Raw genomic sequence first — 17,667 nt, 5'->3', positions numbered from 1 at the left:
GCTTCCTTCTCAAGAGACAGCAAGACTTGCTGGGAAAGCCCCTTTGCCCAGGAGCCTAGCTCTTTGCTCAGGGTCCCTCTGCAAAGCAACACTCCATCTCAGAACCCTGGAGACATTGAATTGTAGAGTTGGGGCCTGAGGATCATCTAGTCCAACCCACTTGCAACATGGAGATATGCAGCTGTCCTGTACAGGGATCGAATCTGCGGCCTCGGTATTATCAGTACCATGCTCTGTTTTCCAGCAATAGTCCCGGATTTAGAGAAGCCGTCCTGGTTTCTGATTTGATCCCTTCATGTCCCACTTTTCCTTAGGACTTCCCTATTTTCATCGGGGGAAATGTTGGAGGGTATGGAGTTATGCAGCCCTTGAGCCAGCCTTTAGAAGACACCTGAAGGCAGCCCTGTATAGGGAAGTTTTTTAATGTTGAATGTTTTATTATGTTTTTATTTATGTTGGAAGCTACCCAGAGTGGCTCGTAAACCCAGTCAGATGGGCAGGGTAATAGTAGTAGTAGTAAGGTAAAGGGACCCTTGACCATTAGGTCCAGTTGTGGCCGACTCTGGGATTGCGGTGCTCATCTCGCTTTATTGGCCAAGGGAGCCAGCGTACACCTTCTGGGTCATGTGGCCAGCATGACTAAGCCATTTCTGGCGAACCAGAGCAGCGCACGGAAACGCTGTTTAAACTTCCCACCGGAGTGGTACCTATTTATCTACTTGCACTTTGACGTGCTTTCGAACTGCTAGGTGGGCAGGAGCAGGAACCGAGCAACGGGAGCTCACCCCGTTGCGGGGATTCGAACCGCCGACCTTCTGATCGGCAAGTCCTAGGTTCTGTGGTTTAACCCACAGCGCCACCCACGTCCCAGTAGTAGTAGTAGTAGTAATAGTAGTAGTAGTAGTAGTAATAATAATAATAATAATAATAATAATAATAATAATAATAATTGGATAGAATATCCCTGTTTTCATTGGAGAAATGTTGGAGGGCATGCCATCAGCTTGCTTTGTTTTATTTTGCACATTGGGAGGTGAAAAATGAACACCACCTTCCCTCTCATGGAAAGTCCCAGGTTCAGTCCTTGACGTCTCCCCGTACAGCTGGGACAGAGGCCCTGCCCAAGTCGCTGAAGAGCTGCTGCTGCCAGTCAGTGCAGGCAATACTGAGCTCAATGGACCAAGCGGCCTTGAAGCAAGCATCAGAGCCTGTATAGATTCCCACAGACTGACTCATTATAAGTTAGCTTCTGACATCCGTGTCGCATCGGGCTGCCATGTTGTTCTGCCACCTTGTGAGAGGAGCAGGTGGGTGGAAGGATGGCTGTGGACCAGCGGCACATATGCGCCCTGCAGAAATCTCACACTGCGTGTGAAACTGGGCTGGAGCTCAACAGCCTGGCACTTCAGGGTGGCTGTGTGGGCTTCATCGTTTAATCCTGGCTTTCACACAAAATATTCTGGCGGCTATACCAGAGGTCAGAAAGCGGCCAAGCTGATTTTGTTCTAGTTGGGGTTAGCCAGGACCCTTCTGTGTCCTCGGGGCGGGGGGGGGGGAGAGAGAGAGAGAGAGAGAGAGAAAGGAAGGAAGGAAGGAAGGACGGACAAGACTCCAGTACAGGGTTCAAAAGGAGCCAGACCAAACTAGGCCTTATCCCTAGAAAACAACCCTGCGCTAAATTTTCAAAGCTCTCAATATATACCAGGGAAATGTGTTGCAGCATGGCTGTTGGGGTGTTCACCCCGCTATGTACGTGACATTTGAGCCATACAAATCAACATTTGCACTCTCTTTCGAGCAGCAAACGCTTGTCTGGGTGTCAGCATAACGTGTGAACGTGGCCACTGTTCACACACCCAAGTTTCTGAACAAGTGAGAAATCTTTCCCATCCTGTTCAAGCATGAAGCTTGCTGGGTGAGCTTGGGCCAGTCACTGTCTCTCAACCACACCTGCCTCACATGGTGGTTGTGAGAGTAAAAGGCATCTGCACCATTTTGAGGTCCTTGGGGAGAAAGTGGGATGTAAACATAATCCTAATTATAACAATGAACACAGCAGCCTCCATGAATACCTTGGGACTGGCTTTTCTAAAAATGAAGCTCACTGGGGCGTTTGTGATACCTGTGATACATGGTTTTATTTGCACATAGAACCATAGAATTGTAGAGTTGGAAGGGACCCTGTGGGTCATCTAGTCCAACCCCCCGCAGTACAGGATTTTTTTGCCCAGCGTGGGGGTCAAACCCACAACCCTGAGATTAAGAGTCTCCTGCTCTATCAACAGAGCTACCAAGGTGGATGTGCACCAAGTGAGCTTACGTTGGATGGTCTTGCAGGGCTAACAGTCCACCAAAGGCTGGTTCCCCTTTAGTTCTAGGGTTCCTCAAAGAGAGCAAAACCTCTGGGTGTTCCCAGCTCCAGTCGCAATATGAAGTTGACTAGTCTTCTTGCCGATGGGAAGGTCGGCAGTTCAAATCCCTGCAACGGGGTGAGCTCCTGTTGTTCGGTCCCAGCTCCTGCCCACCTAGCAGTTCAAAAGCATGTCAAGTGCAAGTAGATAAATAGGTACCGCTCCGGTGGGAAGGTAAACGGCGTTTCTGTGTGCTGCTCTGGTTTGCCAGAAGCGGCTTAGTCATGCTGGCCACATGACCCGGAAGCTGTCTGCGGACGAACGCCGGCTCCCTCGGCCTATAGAGCGAGATGAGCGCACAACCCCAGAGTCGTCCGCGACTGGACCTAACGGTCAGGGGTACCTTTACCTTTACCTTTAGTCTTCTTTTATGCTCTCCCCCAGGGAAGGGACAGTGGGCTGGCAACTGAGTCCTGATTCCCCAAAGGGCTCCCTCTCGTCCCAGAATCATCCTTCCATCAAGAGGCATTGCCTTAATTCATTCCAAAATTCTTCAATGGCTGTGCATTCCCACCACATGTGCATATATGACTCTATTGCATCCTTACACCTCCAGGAAGTTGGTGATCTGTTTTTATACATCTTTGCTAATTTTGCTGGAGTGTGGTGCCAACTGTATAGCATTTTCATAATATTTTCTCTCAAATTATAGCATCACCTTAACCCTCTCCTGCCTCATTCTAACAGTCAAGAATCGCATACCCATCAACCGCCACATCTCTTCTGTAAAAGGTAAAAAGTAAAAGTAAAGGGACCCCTGACCATTAGGTCCAGTCGTGGCCGACTCTGGGGTTGCAGCGCTCATTTCGCTTTATTGGCCGAGGGAGCCGGCGTACAGCTTCCGGGTCATGTGGCCAGCATGACTAAGCCGCTTGAGATAAACCAGAGCAGCGCACGGAAACGCCGTTTACCTTCCCGCCGGAGTGGTACCTATTTATCTACTTGCACTTTGACATGCTTTCGAACTGCTAGGTTGGCAGGAGCAGGGACCGAGCAACGGGAACTCACCCCGTCATGGGGATTCGAACCGCCAACCTTCTGATCAGCAAGTCCTAGGCTCTGTGGTTTAACTCACAGCACCACCCGCGTCCCTTTCATTTCTTCTGTGGCAGCCGCCAAATCAATCACAATTTCGGTGTTTTGCCAAATCCCGATTTTTCCAAGCGGGACAGAAGCAGCTCTAGTGAATTGCTCTCGGCACAGTGGTTAGCTCACACCTGAGCAAAAGGCCCTTGGTTTTGGGTCAGGTGCTCTGGCTCGTGCCAGCGTGTCTGACCCAAAAAAGAGAGCCCAAATTTGGATCCTCCGAATGTTGAAGTGTATGGAATCACATGACTGTGTGGTCCCGCTCAAGGAACATCTATGCTAGACTAAGACTCTGTTCACACTCCTGTTTACTGTTTCTGGTGCCGGGTTTTTCATCCCTGTTCAAATGGATTAATGTCCTACACTTTGTTATAAAATGCTACCGTCTGGTGCATTATTTCTGAAACCAGCTTTATACTGATTAGAGTCCTTCAACGATTCTCTAGCCAAGGTGTGAACACCTTTGCAGAGGGTAAAAGCCTCCCCTCCCACCAGACCCCCTGCCTAGTTGTGCACACAAATAGAAATGAATCTGACACTAATGAAGCCATGCTGATGTGAACAGCTTTGGGGGGGGGGGTTGTGAAATGCATGGGGGGAGGCAGAGGGGCAACTTCACTGTGCTTTAACGTGAACACACCCGAACACACCCACAATTCCTTTAACAAAACCTGGCACAGTGGCAGACTCAGGTCTCAAATTTCAGTGACACCCTGTGCAATGCCAAAATTTGGTGCCCCTGCCTTTAAATAACAGTTGTGGCATCCCCTGTGGCTCCGCACCCTCAATCTCTGCTCCCCTAAATCCACCTTTGCCTGGCACAACCCAATCCAAGGTCAGGTGGAATAAGTTAACAGGGGAAATTATTTCGAAGCGTTACTTCTCTCCAATAGGAAAGGCTTTGCCCATTGAATTTCAGTCAACAGGGGGAAATATTCCCTGCCCCTGTTTCTCCCTAGTGACCAACAGCTTCACCTCTTGAACGTCAGCCTGTCACATTGAAGGAGAGAAGGTGCAGATGTTCAGCCACGCAGCAGACTTGCCCCTGCCAACGAAAAGGCTTTCGAACCGGGAGGCGGGTGCACTGCCTGAAGCCTTATCGCCTCCCGGCCCACCCAGACACCGGGCTCCTTCATCTTGAAGGCGTTGCAGCGGGAGACAATGTGTGTGGCTGTAGCCAGCCGGTTTGTTTTAAAGGCTGACATCTGTGGGCGACATTTTCCGTCACAGCCTGGAACCAGTTCCTGCCTTTGTCCTATTGTGGCAGCCCAGACAGTGGCCCAAACTCAAGTTCCCGAACTTCGCCGCAGCCTCCTGCCAGCAGTGCCCCCCGACAATTCTGGCACACAACTCCACACACAGAGAGCTCCCCGATATCCTGGCCTTGTGGTGTGTATGTGCTGGGTTGGGGGGGGGGGGGTTCTGCACATAATTCTCTCCCATTCCAGCGCAAAGGACCCTGAGAGTGACAATGAACTGGTTTGTTCGGTGGGGGGTGAGGAATCCCAAGGGGGCGGAGGGGACAATGAGGCCCTGTCTGGGCCACTCGCCTCGTCGGCGGGTTTGGGGTCGAGGGGGGGAGGGCGTGACTCATGCCAGGGGCCGAAATGCCAGGGGGCATCGGCCAGAGGTGGGTGGAAGAGGGGATTTGCTGCGGCGGCTGCTGCAAGGGTGCGTGGCGGCTGTCCAAGAAAGGTGGGGACTTGGCTGTTTCAAACTCTGCTTCCACCCACAGCCGAGCTGGGAACAGACGGCTGGATGCAGGAGCTCTCAGGTTGGGCAGCCAGAGAGAAGCGCCAAGGCTGAGAGGAGACAGAACAGGTAGTGTGCAAGGGTAATTTTATGAGGTTGGTGGTGGGGACATTTTGCAGCGTGCACTGAGAGAACGTGTGTGTGTCCATCCTGAGGGATAGCTCAGCTGGTAGAGCATGAGACTCAAGGTTATGGGTTCGAGTCCCATGCTGGGCGAAAGATTCCTGCATTGCAGCGGTTGGACTAGATGACACACCCACACCCACACCCCCCCGGTGGTCCCTTCCAACTCCGTAGATCTGTGATTCTGCATGTAAAGTTTGCTGAATTTTCCGCAGCGCCAGATATTGAGGATGGCGCAGGGCCATCTTTGCCAACCTGGTGCCCCCCAGATGTGTTTCAGACTACATATCCCATCAGCCCTGGCTGGCACCTCTGGAGGTCATCAGGTCCGGTTGACAAAGGCTGATGAAGAGGAACGTTGCTATACTCGCTCCTTTGAAGGTTTGCTTTATCGTTTTATAATGTATAGAAAACAAGAGAGAAGAATTACGACGACTGGCGGAAGTTAAAAGATGAAAAGCAGAACTATAAAACGGGCATGCAGAATGCACCCAGTTGCACAGGGGTTAAAATAACAAGTCTTAAGTAAAGACTATAAACGTTATCAGATCACCCGGGATAGTTGCAGATTGCACTGAAAAAGATGCCTCTGCTGCGTATGTCATAGAAGAATGCCAAACCGTATAAAAATGGTCTGGAGGTTCCAGTCCTTGTTGAAATCTTGAATTATCCATTATAGCTATATTCCAGAATGAGCAGTACCAAGCAGCCAGGGGAAGATTTGGGACTGTTTTCCATTGAGTTGCAGTTACCATTCGTGCCGCCAAGATCATATATAAGACCAATTCATAGAATCATAGGATTGTAGCGTCAGAAGGGAACCTGAGGGTCATCTAGCCCAACCCTCTGCAATGCAGGAATCTTTTGCTCGACATGGAACTCGAACCCACAACCCTGAGCTTCAGGGTCTCATGCTCCATTGATTGAACTAATATATATCTGTTTTAACAGTAGCTCGAAACGTGGAAATATAGGGTGAAAGCCTGTCCTTGGCATGAGTGGGGCAGAGGGAGCTTTAGCCGTTGCAATTTCTGCATGTTAAGGTGTTCAGCAAAGGAAACAGGCCCAAAGGGAGCCAGTAAAAAGAGGAGAAGCCTCCTTGCAATGGACAAGACGAAATTCTGTATAAATTTGCACTACAGTAATACCGCACACCTTTGGCAATCACACAAAGCCCTACCACAAAAGATAAATTTTGTGACAAAAGTTCCATCTCCAAAAGATATTTTAAAAAAAAATACATCCCTTTCTCTCTTTTATTGAAGAAGAACAGGATATGTTAATGCCATTATCATCGTTACGGAGGCGTCTGTGGAGGGGATATAGTGATTGAAAATGCCTAGCCAACCAGATTGGAAGCTGGGTTCCTATTGAGTATATTTGGCGAGCCGTCATGACAGTGATGTGGGATTGATCATTCTGTGATATTATGGCAGGGGACAAAGCTGTATTGTAACTTTTGAATACATGTATAATAATAATAATATAAAAATTACCTCAGATAATAAAGTAAGGAAAACCACTCCTTCTCGTTCATTTCCCCCTCGCCCTACCACATATAAGGAATCTGAGAAGAGCTGTTCTGGATCAAGGCAAGGGGCCCTTTAGAGATGCTAATTTTCAGCTGGGATTCCATCACCTACTGGCAAATGGAGGATGCAGGATTAAGGCCAGTTTGGGAACTCTTGCAGGACAAACCCACTTCCCCCCAAAGACCAGGCTTTTGTGATAAGGAAAGTGTGGACGTTTGCTTTGATCTAACCTTGCCCAGCCTCCCCTGCAAACCAACCGGACTGATGGCTCAGTTAGTTGGAGCGAGGTGCTGATCATGCCAAAGTCGCAGGTTCAATCCCCGTACGGGACAGCTACATTGCAGGGGGTTGGACTGGATGACCCCTGGGTTCCCTTCCAAGTCTACGATTCTGTGTCAAGGACTGAAGCTGCAGGCAAAGGTGCTGCTTTGTTGCTGAGCCGCAGCCCTTTCCTTAAATCCTTCTCTTCTCTTCCACAGGATTTGAACCCGCTCCCTGTGCGATGGGGAGGCAGGGTGTTGCTGCCACAGCCTTCCTCTGTGGGGGGCTCCTCGCTGCCTTCCTCCTGAGGGAAGCGCTTGGACAGAGCAAGAAGCCTGAGACGTAAGGAGAGAGCGGTGGGGTGGGTGACGCAGGCAAGGAATGCGAGGCTGCCCCCTGGATCTGGGCTGGAAAGCTGCAGCAGGAATGGGGATGGGGGGACAGACTTCTGCAACCGCTTCCCACCCTCAGGGAGGGAGCCAATGTGGCCAACCTCTTAGGGCCGATGGACTTGTTTGCAGACTGGAGAAACTGCTGTGGGCACCAGTGGAGACTGGCATCTTACTTACTAGTGGTTCCATGGGGTGGCCCTGGCTGGCAGATTTGCCTTCCACCTGAGTCTCAGCAGCAATGAGGATGGGGGCAAATGACAGGAACGAGCCAGCAGTAAATCACACTGTGCAAGTTGAAGTTAACTCTTTATTGGCAAAAATGGGATCTGCACAGGAGTGTCAGGCATAAAGAGCACAGAAACCCATCTCCAGCAGGTGTGAACCAGTGTGGTGTAGTGGTTAAGAGCGGTAGTCTCGTAATCTGGGGAACCGGGTTCGCGTCTCCGCTCCTCCACATGCAGCTGCTTGGTGACCTTGGGCTAGTCCCACTTCTCTGAAGTCTCTCAGCCCCACTCACCTCACAGAGTGTTCATTGTGGGGGAGGAAGGGAAAGGAGAATGTTAGCCGCTTTGAGACTCCTTCGGGTAGTGATAAAGCGGGATATCAAATCCAAACACTTCTTCTCTTCTTCTTCCTCTATAGAGCAAGATTCAAAGTTCTTGTCCTAGTGTACAAAGAACTTTTAGCCCAGGGGCACCTTTCCTAGTAGAGTGGTACCTCAGGTTAAGTACTTAATTTGTTCCAGAGGTCTTAATTTGTTCCAGAGGAAGTGTGATATGCTTCAGGTTACATACGCTTCAGGTTACAGACTCCGCTAACCCAGAAATAGCACCTTGGGTTAAGAACTTTGCTTCAGGATGAGAACAGAAATCGTGCTCCGGTGGCGCGGCAGCAGCAGGAGGCCCCATTAACTAAAGTGGTGCTTCAGGTTAAGAACAGTTTCAGGTTAAGAACGGACCTCCGGAACGAATTAAGTACGTAACCAGAGGTACCACTGTGTAGCAGGCAAGGTAGCATTTGTCCTCTTTATGTTATTGCAGCATGAGTGCTTTTAGGCAAGTGAAACGGACTCCTTTGGAAAGTGTTTGACTCTCCTTCCTTGGAGATTTTTAAGCAGAGGCAGGATGGCCATCTCTCAGGAATGCTTCAGTTCTGATTCCTGCATTGAGCTAGATGACTCTTTGGGGTCCCTTCCAGTTCCACAATTGCACGATTCTAAGGTTTATTAATTTCAATAGGTCTACTCTGAGCAGGACTTAGTTGAATACAACCCAGTGTTTAAAATGCTTTTCTGGTCCTCATCTTTGGCACGCGGAAAGTCCTGATTCAGTCTTGGGCTTTCCAAAGAATCTCGGGTCTGACGAAAGCCGTTGGCACAGGGCAACAGAGCTTGGCACTGAGACAGAACTGTATCTACAAAAGGCTCTTTTGTCTGAACCCAGCAAAAGACAACATCTCATCTCTTTAAAACAAAGCAAACAATTAAGAAGCAAAGACTTCCCTGGGACCATCGCTTTCGCCCCGCCCCTTTCCTCTTGGAAAGATAAAATAAAAATGTGCTGCAAATTGTTTTTTTAAGAGCTGTGAACTATGCAAAGAGGATAAATTATGTCAATCAAAGCAAATGCATGCACACAATTTGTCTGGAGACAGATTCTGGTCCCCACGCCTGGCTCTCCTAGGCAGCTTGAAAAAGATGAAAAATTGGGATGAATCCAAAAGCAATCTTACTTCTCCAAGTGGCAAATAACTTATGCAGGTTCCTGTATTGTTTTAACAACCTGCTTGGCCAGAGGAGACAACAGAATGACAGAAATATATGCATATGCTACAGAAAGCAAACTCTTTCCCAGATGACATGCAACTCTCTTAAAAACATTGTCTCTGCTCAGCTAAGGGGCCAACCACGGCACCTTACACAGAGATCAATTTAACTTTCAGTTCAACTCGGTCCCTCTAAAGTAGAAGGGTACTGGGAGATATTTTTAGCAGAGCAGCAGCACTGGGAGACAGTGGCTCCTTAATCCTTCCCCCACCTGCCATTTCTCCACTCCAAATCATCTGCCCTTTTTATCCGTGGGTTTCAGAAAGCACAATTTCGCCCAGCTCCCAGATATAGCTGGCAGAGAGGCAGGGAGTGGAAGCCACATGGGGGTGGGCCACAATTTCAGAATGAAAAACTGGTACGTGGGCATTTAAAGAGTTAAGCGCCCCTCCACAATCCAGCAATGAATATCTCATGGTCATGCCCAATGACGTTTTCAAAAAGCTGGCTAGGGGGAACCTTTTGGACGTAATCATAGAAATATAGAGTTGGAGGGACCCTGAGGGTCATCTAGTCCAACCCCCCTGCAATGCAGGAAAATGCAGCTGTCCTTAAATGGCCTCGGACCAGTATACCTGAAGGAGCGTCTCCACCCCCATCGCTCAGCCCGGACACTGAGGTCCAGCTCCGAGGTGGTTCTGGTGGTTCCCTGCGAGAAGCCAAGTTACAGGGAACCAGGCAGAGGGCCTTCTTGGTAGTGGCGCCCACCCTGTGGAACACCCTCCCACCAGATGTCAAAGAGAAAAACAATTACCAGACTTTTAGAAGACATCTGAAGGCAGCCCTGTTAGGGAAGCTTTTAATGTTTGACGTTTCATTGAGCTCAGACGTTTCATTGAGCTCTGAGCCGCTCAGAGTGGCTGGGGAAACCCAGCCAGATGGATGGGGTATATTATAAAATTATAATTATAATTATTAGGATCAATCCTGCAACCTTTGCATTATCAGGACCACGTGCTAACCAACTGGTGCCCATGACTAGCCATTTAATTAAACGGGAATATGGATGGGTTTGGGCAGAGAATTTAGCAATCTATGTGGCACCCTGGTTTTAAACCAGAAGCCGAATTATGCAGTCAGGCCTTAGTCCATCTATCTCAGTATTGTAGACACTGACTGGCAGCGCCACTCCATTGATTCAGGCCGGGGACTGTAGGGGATTGAACCTGGAACCTCCTGCAAGGAAAGCAGATATTTCAACCACTTTGCTAAGACCTTTATTTTCGATGTGTTAGCAATCCCATGTGGTTTAAGGCACCACAGGGCTCTGATATTCTAGAGGCTGAAAGGAATCCCCCAAACCCTCTCAGTTGTGCACCCTCTCTGACCCACAGCCGAGTGTGCGCACGGCGCACGTTGAGGATCCCCTTGTTCTACAACGAGACCTACGCCAAGCCTGCGCACCAGCCGTATTTGACGCTGTGCGCTGGACCCAGAGTCTGCAGCACCTACAGGTAAGCAAAGTCCTCCACTGCCTGGAGATACCAGGGGAGAGGAGGGTGGGGAGAACGTTTTACTGAACGGTGCATTTTTAGGGTTGTGTATTTCATACCCCTCAACTGTCCCGTTTTGAAGTGGGGCATCCCAGAATCACAGAAGCCAATCCTGGCTTCTGTTTGTATCCTGGAATGTCCCATTTTGGGGCCTGGTGCTTTGCTGATTTGCACCAGAGCGCCAGAATGAAAGATGCTCGGTTTTTTGGTCTCATGAGAGTGTCTTTCGGTCTTGTATTCCCACATGCGCGAGAGTTCAGGACCAAAAAAAGAGTGTCCCGATTTTGATGCCACAAATGTTGGAGAGTATGGTTTCTGCTGGTGGTGTTTTTTTTAAAAAAACTGCTATCTGTTTTAACTTGCTGAGGGAGAGGGTCTTTTGTGTGGTGGCCCCCTGCTTGTGGAATGCTCTCCCCGATGAGGTCTGCCTGGAGTCATCTTTAGCATTCTCGCGACACCAGATAAAAACTCCACCTAGGCATTGGACAGAATGTCATGATTTTCTATTCATTGATTACGTCAGGGATAGCCAACATGGCTCCCTCCTGATGTTTCGGACTCCACCATCCTTGGTCATGGTGGCTGAGGCTCATGGGAGTTGTAGTCCAAAACATTGGCTGCCCCTAGATTGTACACCTTTTCTGCTGCTTTGTTAGATCTGTTTCATGAGTCACCGTGTTGCCTTTTAAAGTAATTTCATCATGCTTATTTTAAGAAATGTCGGGCTCTTAAAATTCCATAAGTCACGTGGAGACTTCTTATATGGCAAGTGGCTAGTGATTTGAACTCGTGACTGTTGTAATGCCTGTTGTGATTTTGATCTTTTCTTTTTCAAAAAAAATATTCATTTTATAACACAAATAAACAACACAAACAGAAAAAATAATAGAAAAAAATCCTTGTCTTATCCTTATTTTTTCTAAACATTGTTAGGTGAGCTTCCCCAAGTCCCCACTATCTGATTTTCATTTTACCTCATCTTTAGCAGTTTACATATATCATAATTTTTAACCATTTTTTAATCACACTTACTTTTACCATAAAAAATTTCACAATTTATCCCTAACATATGATACTATTTCAAAATACACTATCTTCTACTTCTAACCCTACAGCCTAGATTTTGATCTTTTAGGCTGCATTGTATGCTTATCTGCTTTGTATACTGTCATAAAAAGGTGAGATATAAATAAACTCTTTTCCTCACCAGTGGTCCTTACCAGCTATTAGCCACAATAGCTAGGAAGGGGGGTGTGTGTCATAATTTCCTGATGCTGAAGACAAACAACAAAGGATGCTGATTCCCCTTTCCCCCTGGTGTGCAGTGATCATACAGTTCTGGTCCATTGCTGTGTGTGGCATGTCTGTCGCTGTGAGACCCTAATAAGCGGAGAGACTTTCTAGTCAGACATCTCTCTACGGTTCCTGCTTCAGATAATGCTGGCATTGCTTCATCTTAAACACTGTATGGTGTCAGAAATGGAAATCATCATTTACCCAGTTTGGTGAGGAGAAGAAGTAGCCAAGGACACTTGGGTTTTTCCTCTTCCCTAGGACTACCTATCGCGTGGCCACACGGCAGGTGCGCAAAGACATTCTGCAGACCCACATCGTCTGCTGCCAAGGCTGGAAGAAACGCCACGTGGGAGACACCAAGTGCGAGGAAGGTGAGTCCTCGAATCGTGGTTTGTGCCACAGAAATGTGATGGAAGCCACAGAGATCAGAGTCGGACATCACTCAGTTATCCGCATATCCCTAAGATAGTTGTTTATGTCCTTGGCGTCTGATGGGAGGGCGTTCCACAGGGCGGGTGCCACCACCGAGAAGGCCCTCTGCCTGCTTCCCTATAACCTCACTTCCCGCAGGGAGGGAACCGCCAGAAGGCCCTCAGCACCGGACCTCAGTGTCCGGGCTCTTTCAGCCTTGCTCTCTCCTTTCTCCTGCCAGCCATCTGCAACAAGCCCTGTCAGAACGGAGGCACCTGTGCCCAGCCAAACCAGTGCCAGTGCCAACCAGGCTGGGGCGGGCGCTACTGCCATGTTGGTGAGTACAGCAGCTGGAAGAGGCGAGGGTTAGCACTGGGTGGCTGGTGGGGGACGTTGGTCACAGCTAGCTTGACATCAAAGGCACCATCGCATCCTTTCCACCTGAACCATTAGGAAGGCGCCTCAGGTGGCAATTGCTGGGAGGTCTGGGGCGGTGCCCTCTATCTTAGCCTGGTGCCCTTTATTGCAACAGAAGGCACCACCAGGGCTCATTTAAGGGATGGCTCAGTCGGTAGAACGTGAGACTTTTAAATCTCAGGGTGATGCGTTCAAGTCCCACACTCGGCTGGGCATAAATTTCCTGCATTGCAGGGGGCTGAACTAGATGGGTCCCTTCCAATTCTACAGATCTAAGGTTCAGTTTCTAGTTCAGATTTCCTGTGGGTTGGCAGATACTTGGCTTAAAGGCCTTACTCACCAGGACTAGAAACTTGAGGTCTCCGGGGTTTCTGCAGGTTGGCAGATTATTTATTCAAGGTCCCTAGAGGAAGATGCAACAGGGGTTCTCCCTCCCGTCAGACTATAGCTGTCAACCGTCCCTTATTTGGCGGGAAACTCCCTTATCCAAGCGCCATGTCCCGCTGCTGTGCCTTATTGATGATGCCCCTTAAATTTCCCGGGTTTCATGCTCCCCTGGCTCGGGAGGGAAGCAGCGACTCAGGGTCCTCTGCCACAAGAGAGAGCATGCTCTGGCGCAGTCGTCCTGGCGCGAGGAGTTCCATCGGCCCTTCCCTGCCCGAGGGGGGGGGAGGGGGAGAGACTCTCGCCCACGAGCCCAGAGGCGGCAGCGGTGGTGGCAGCTGAGGAGGCAGCCTGAGGGAGGAGGAAGAGGAAGAGGAGGGGATGGGGAGGGACACAGAAGGGCGGCGCTTCAGCGGCTGCCGCGGCCCTGCAACCGCCTCATGCCAGATTGACAGCACCTGTCAATCCTACCAATGTATGCAACTTTACAACAGCAAAATCCCTTATTTGGGCTGCTGATCCCTTATTTTAGAGGCTGCTGGTCCCTTATTTCCAAATCTGTAAGTTGACAGCTATGCGTCAGACACGTAGACTCCTAACCCCGCTTCCGTCTTTCCTTAGATGTGGACGAGTGCCACGCACCCGTCTCTCTCTGCGACCAACGCTGCCTCAACACCGCAGGGAGCTACGAGTGCCAGTGCCACCCTGGCTATGCCCTGGAACCAGATGGCAAGAGCTGCCGCTTGCTGCCCACTGCCCAGGCCGCCCCTCTGCACGCCAGCAAAGGTGGGTCCTCACAAGGACTGGGAGAAAGCTCTATGGAAGGGAGAGGAGGACGCTTTGCAGGCCGAGGGCCGCATTGCCTTCTGGGTAACCTTCCAGAGGCCACATGTCGGCAGGGGCAAAAGTGGGCAGAACAATGGCTCTGAATTTTGCCTATGCACCCTAAACCAGTTTCTATTTGTATTTATGGTTTGCTTGTGTGTTGCATCTTTTCCCTACCTTTATCTCTGAGGAGCTCAAGATGGCGTACGTGGCTCTCCCCTGCTTCGTTCTCTCCCTACAACAACCCTGTGAGGTGGGTCAGGCTGAGGGGCAGTGACTGGACCAGTGAGCATCATGGCTGAGTGAGGATTCGAACTCTGATCTCCCAGGTCCTAGTCTGACACTCTAACCGCTATGCGACGCTGGCTGTGTCTCTCTCACACACAAACCCCTCTGCCCTTTATCCGGGCAAGCAAGATACCTCAGCAGAATTTGAGGACACGTCCCAGCTGTGCCAAAACACTCCTGGAAGGTGCGAAGCTGGGCTGACGAGGGGCGTGGCCTGTGGAATGGGGTGTGGTCTGTTGAAAGGGGGTGTGGCCTGCTTAAATTCTCAAGGGCCAGATAGACCTGGCAGGCAGGCAGGTGGGGGCCGGCAGAGGACAGAGTGAAGAGTGAAGGTGGTGGGGCAGGACCCCATATGCTTTATGTCCCTGGCCACATCATTAAAGGTAAAGGGACCCCTGACCATTAGGTCCAGGCTTTATTGGCCAAGGGAGCCGGCGTACAGCTTCCGGGTCATGTGGCCAGCATGACTAAGCCGCTTCTGGCGAACCAGAGCAGCGCATGCAAACACCGTTTACCTTCCTGCCGGAGCGGTACCTATTTATCTACTTGCACTTTGATGTGCTTTCGAACTGCTAGGTTGGCAGGAGCAGGGGATTCAAACCGCAAGTCCTAGGCTCAGTGGTTTAACCCACAGCGCCACCCGCATCCCAATGGCCACATCCTTACCATCCACTTAAAGCAACTCCTATCTCACTTTTGCCGTCATGGCTTCCCTGCAAGGAATTCTGGGAACTATAGCTGGTGGAGAGTGCTGGGAATTGTAGCTCCGTGGGGAGCGGGGATTTTAACAGCTCTCTGGTTCCCAGAAATCTTTGGGAGAGGAAGCTACGGCTTTTTAACAAAGCGATGCAGTGGAACCTTGGTTGTCGACCGTAATCCGTTCCAAAAGACCCTTAGACTTCCGAAACGTTCGATAACTGAGGCACAAAGGGCTGTCTGCAAATTCAATTGAGAAAATTGAAAAACACCGTGGGAGCCGTTCTACTTACGAGGCGCGTTCAAAAACAGAAGCATTTACTTCCAGGTTTTCGAAACGTTCATCAACGGAGACATTTGAGAACCAAGGTTCCACTGTATAAACGTGTTGGTGTGGGTGAAGGCCAGTGTGCCCCACAACCGCTACCTCCTCCTGCCTCACGCAAGCACCTTGTTTCATCCCCTCATAGAAGGAAGCAGCCGGCTCTACCATTGGACAGAGTGAGGCGGCTGCTTCAGGCGGCAGTTGACGTTAACAGGTGGCGTTGAAGGGCAAGTGTGTGCTTGTGTGCCTGCCCTGTGCCCTCAACTTGTGTCCACAGTGCCTTGAGGCCATTTTAAAGGGGGTTTGGGGTTCAATCCCTGCCATCTCCCTGGAGAGCTGGTAGAATTTCCTGCCTGAACTCCAGGGGAGAAGCTGCCAGTCCGTGTAGGCAGCACTGAACCGGGATGGACCAATGATCCGATTCAGTGCAAGGCAGCTTCATAAGTTTGTTAGGGCTGCTCAACAGGATTTTTGGGGGGTCGTAGGGCATCTTCTCCCTCGCTCCCTTTCCGTTTACTGGTTGCTGGGGTGCTGAGGTGGAGGAGAGCGCAACACCTTCAATTGCGCCATTTCCTGGCTTCTTCTTACAAACAGATCTATTCTTCATGGGTCACAGCGGCAGCTGCCTCAGACTGTGACCCCACGCTGCTGAGTGCATTTCACAACTTCCCTGTAAAAAGCAGCTTTGAATCTGGCCACTGAGTTCAGTTCCAAGAACCTCTTTCTGCTTTGGTTTCATAGAATCATAGAGTTGGAAGAGACCACAAGGGCCATCGAGTCCAACCCGCTGCCAAGCAGGAAACACCATCAGAGCACTCCTGACAAATGGTTGTAAAGCCTCTGCTTAAAGACCTCCAAAGTAGGAGACTCCACCACACTCCTTGGCAGCAAATTCCACTGTCGAACAGCTCTTACTGTCAGGAAGTTCTTCCTAATGTTTAGGTGGAATCTTCTTTCTTGTAGTTTGGATCCATTGCTCCGTGTCCGGATCCATTGCTTCTCTGGAGCAGCAGAAAACAACCTTTCTCCCTCCTCTATCTGGCATCCTTTTATATATTTGAACATGGCTATCATATCACCCCTTAACCTCCTCTTCTCCAGGCTAAACATGCCCAGCTCCCTTAGCCGTTCCTCATAAGGCATCGTTTCCAGGCCTTTGACCATTTTGGTTGCCCTCCTCTGGACACGTTCCAGTTTGTCAGTGTCCTTCTTGAATTATGAATAGGACCAGTATTGACTGAGGGGCGGAGTCTGGACACTTGAGGGCGGTGCCTGGTGGAAAAGGAGGCGGAAAAGGAGGCCTATTAGTCGACACCCCTAATTAAGTGTCCAAAGAGCAGAATGCTGATTCGTTGTGTTCTGTACATGTGTTCAGATCTCGCCCTCCTTGGCCCTTCTGCCAGCGTGGCATAGTGGTTAGAGTGTTGTACTTCAGAGACCAGGGTTTGACTCCAATCACTTGGAGACCTTGGGACTGTCACTGCCGCTCAGCCTAACCTATGGTTGCCATACGTCTGGAATATCCCGGACATTACCCGGAATACTGCAGTCGGCCGATTTTCCTGAAAAATAGCTATTAAAAAAATCAACCTTTTTTTGCAATTATGCCAAAAAAGCTCAACATTATTGGGCAAAACAAAAACTTCTGAGAAGAAAGGAGAAGAGGAGAAACCATGTACAGTGGTACCTCAGGTTACATATGCTTCAGGTTACATACGCTTCAGGTTACAGACTCCGCTAACCCAGAAGTAGTACCTCGGGTTAAGAACTTTGCTTCAGGATGAGAACAGAAATCGTGCTCCGGCGGCACGGCAGCAGCACGAGGCCCCATTAGCTAAGGTGGTGCTTCAGGTTAAGAACAGACCTCCAGAACGAATTAAGTACTTAACCTGAGGTACCACTGTATTCCACCTTGAGCTCCTTGGAGAAAATGGTGGGAGATAAATACAAAAAAGAAATGAAATCAATTTTGGACCCTCTCTGGGGCTCCACCACACACTGGTAGTTCCAGTCCTGCTCCTTCTCACGCTCTCTTCTCCCTCGTCCTCCTCTTCTCTTCCCCCCAGTGAAAATTCTAGGAGCTCAGGAGACGATTCCCAATGAGATCCAGGAGCTTCAAGCCAAAGTGGAGCAGCTGGAAGAGGTGAGAG

At 49.8% G+C, this 17,667-nt stretch overlaps 1 protein-coding gene across 1 annotated transcript in view; it reads left to right on the top strand.

Moving 5' to 3' along the window:
• The window catches only part of EGFL8 (EGF like domain multiple 8), a 33,060-nt gene that overhangs the window by 9,921 nt on the left and 5,472 nt on the right, over positions 1–17,667 (top strand). The window contains exons 2-9 of the mRNA XM_083493355.1: positions 4,487–4,886; positions 5,233–5,323; positions 7,384–7,507; positions 10,717–10,836; positions 12,430–12,542; positions 12,824–12,919; positions 14,005–14,169; positions 17,584–17,660. Of these exons, the coding sequence (XP_083349481.1) occupies positions 7,407–7,507; positions 10,717–10,836; positions 12,430–12,542; positions 12,824–12,919; positions 14,005–14,169; positions 17,584–17,660 (672 nt within the window). The 5' untranslated portion in view covers positions 4,487–4,886; positions 5,233–5,323; positions 7,384–7,406. The remainder of the gene's footprint in view (positions 1–4,486; positions 4,887–5,232; positions 5,324–7,383; positions 7,508–10,716; positions 10,837–12,429; positions 12,543–12,823; positions 12,920–14,004; positions 14,170–17,583; positions 17,661–17,667) is intronic.

Source organism: Podarcis liolepis (genome assembly GCF_965112155.1).
Source record: "Podarcis liolepis genome assembly, chromosome: 2".
NCBI lineage: Eukaryota > Metazoa > Chordata > Lepidosauria > Squamata > Lacertidae > Podarcis > Podarcis liolepis.
The sequence above is the reverse complement of the archived record's forward strand: the minus strand, read 5'-3'. Positions and strand labels throughout refer to the sequence as shown.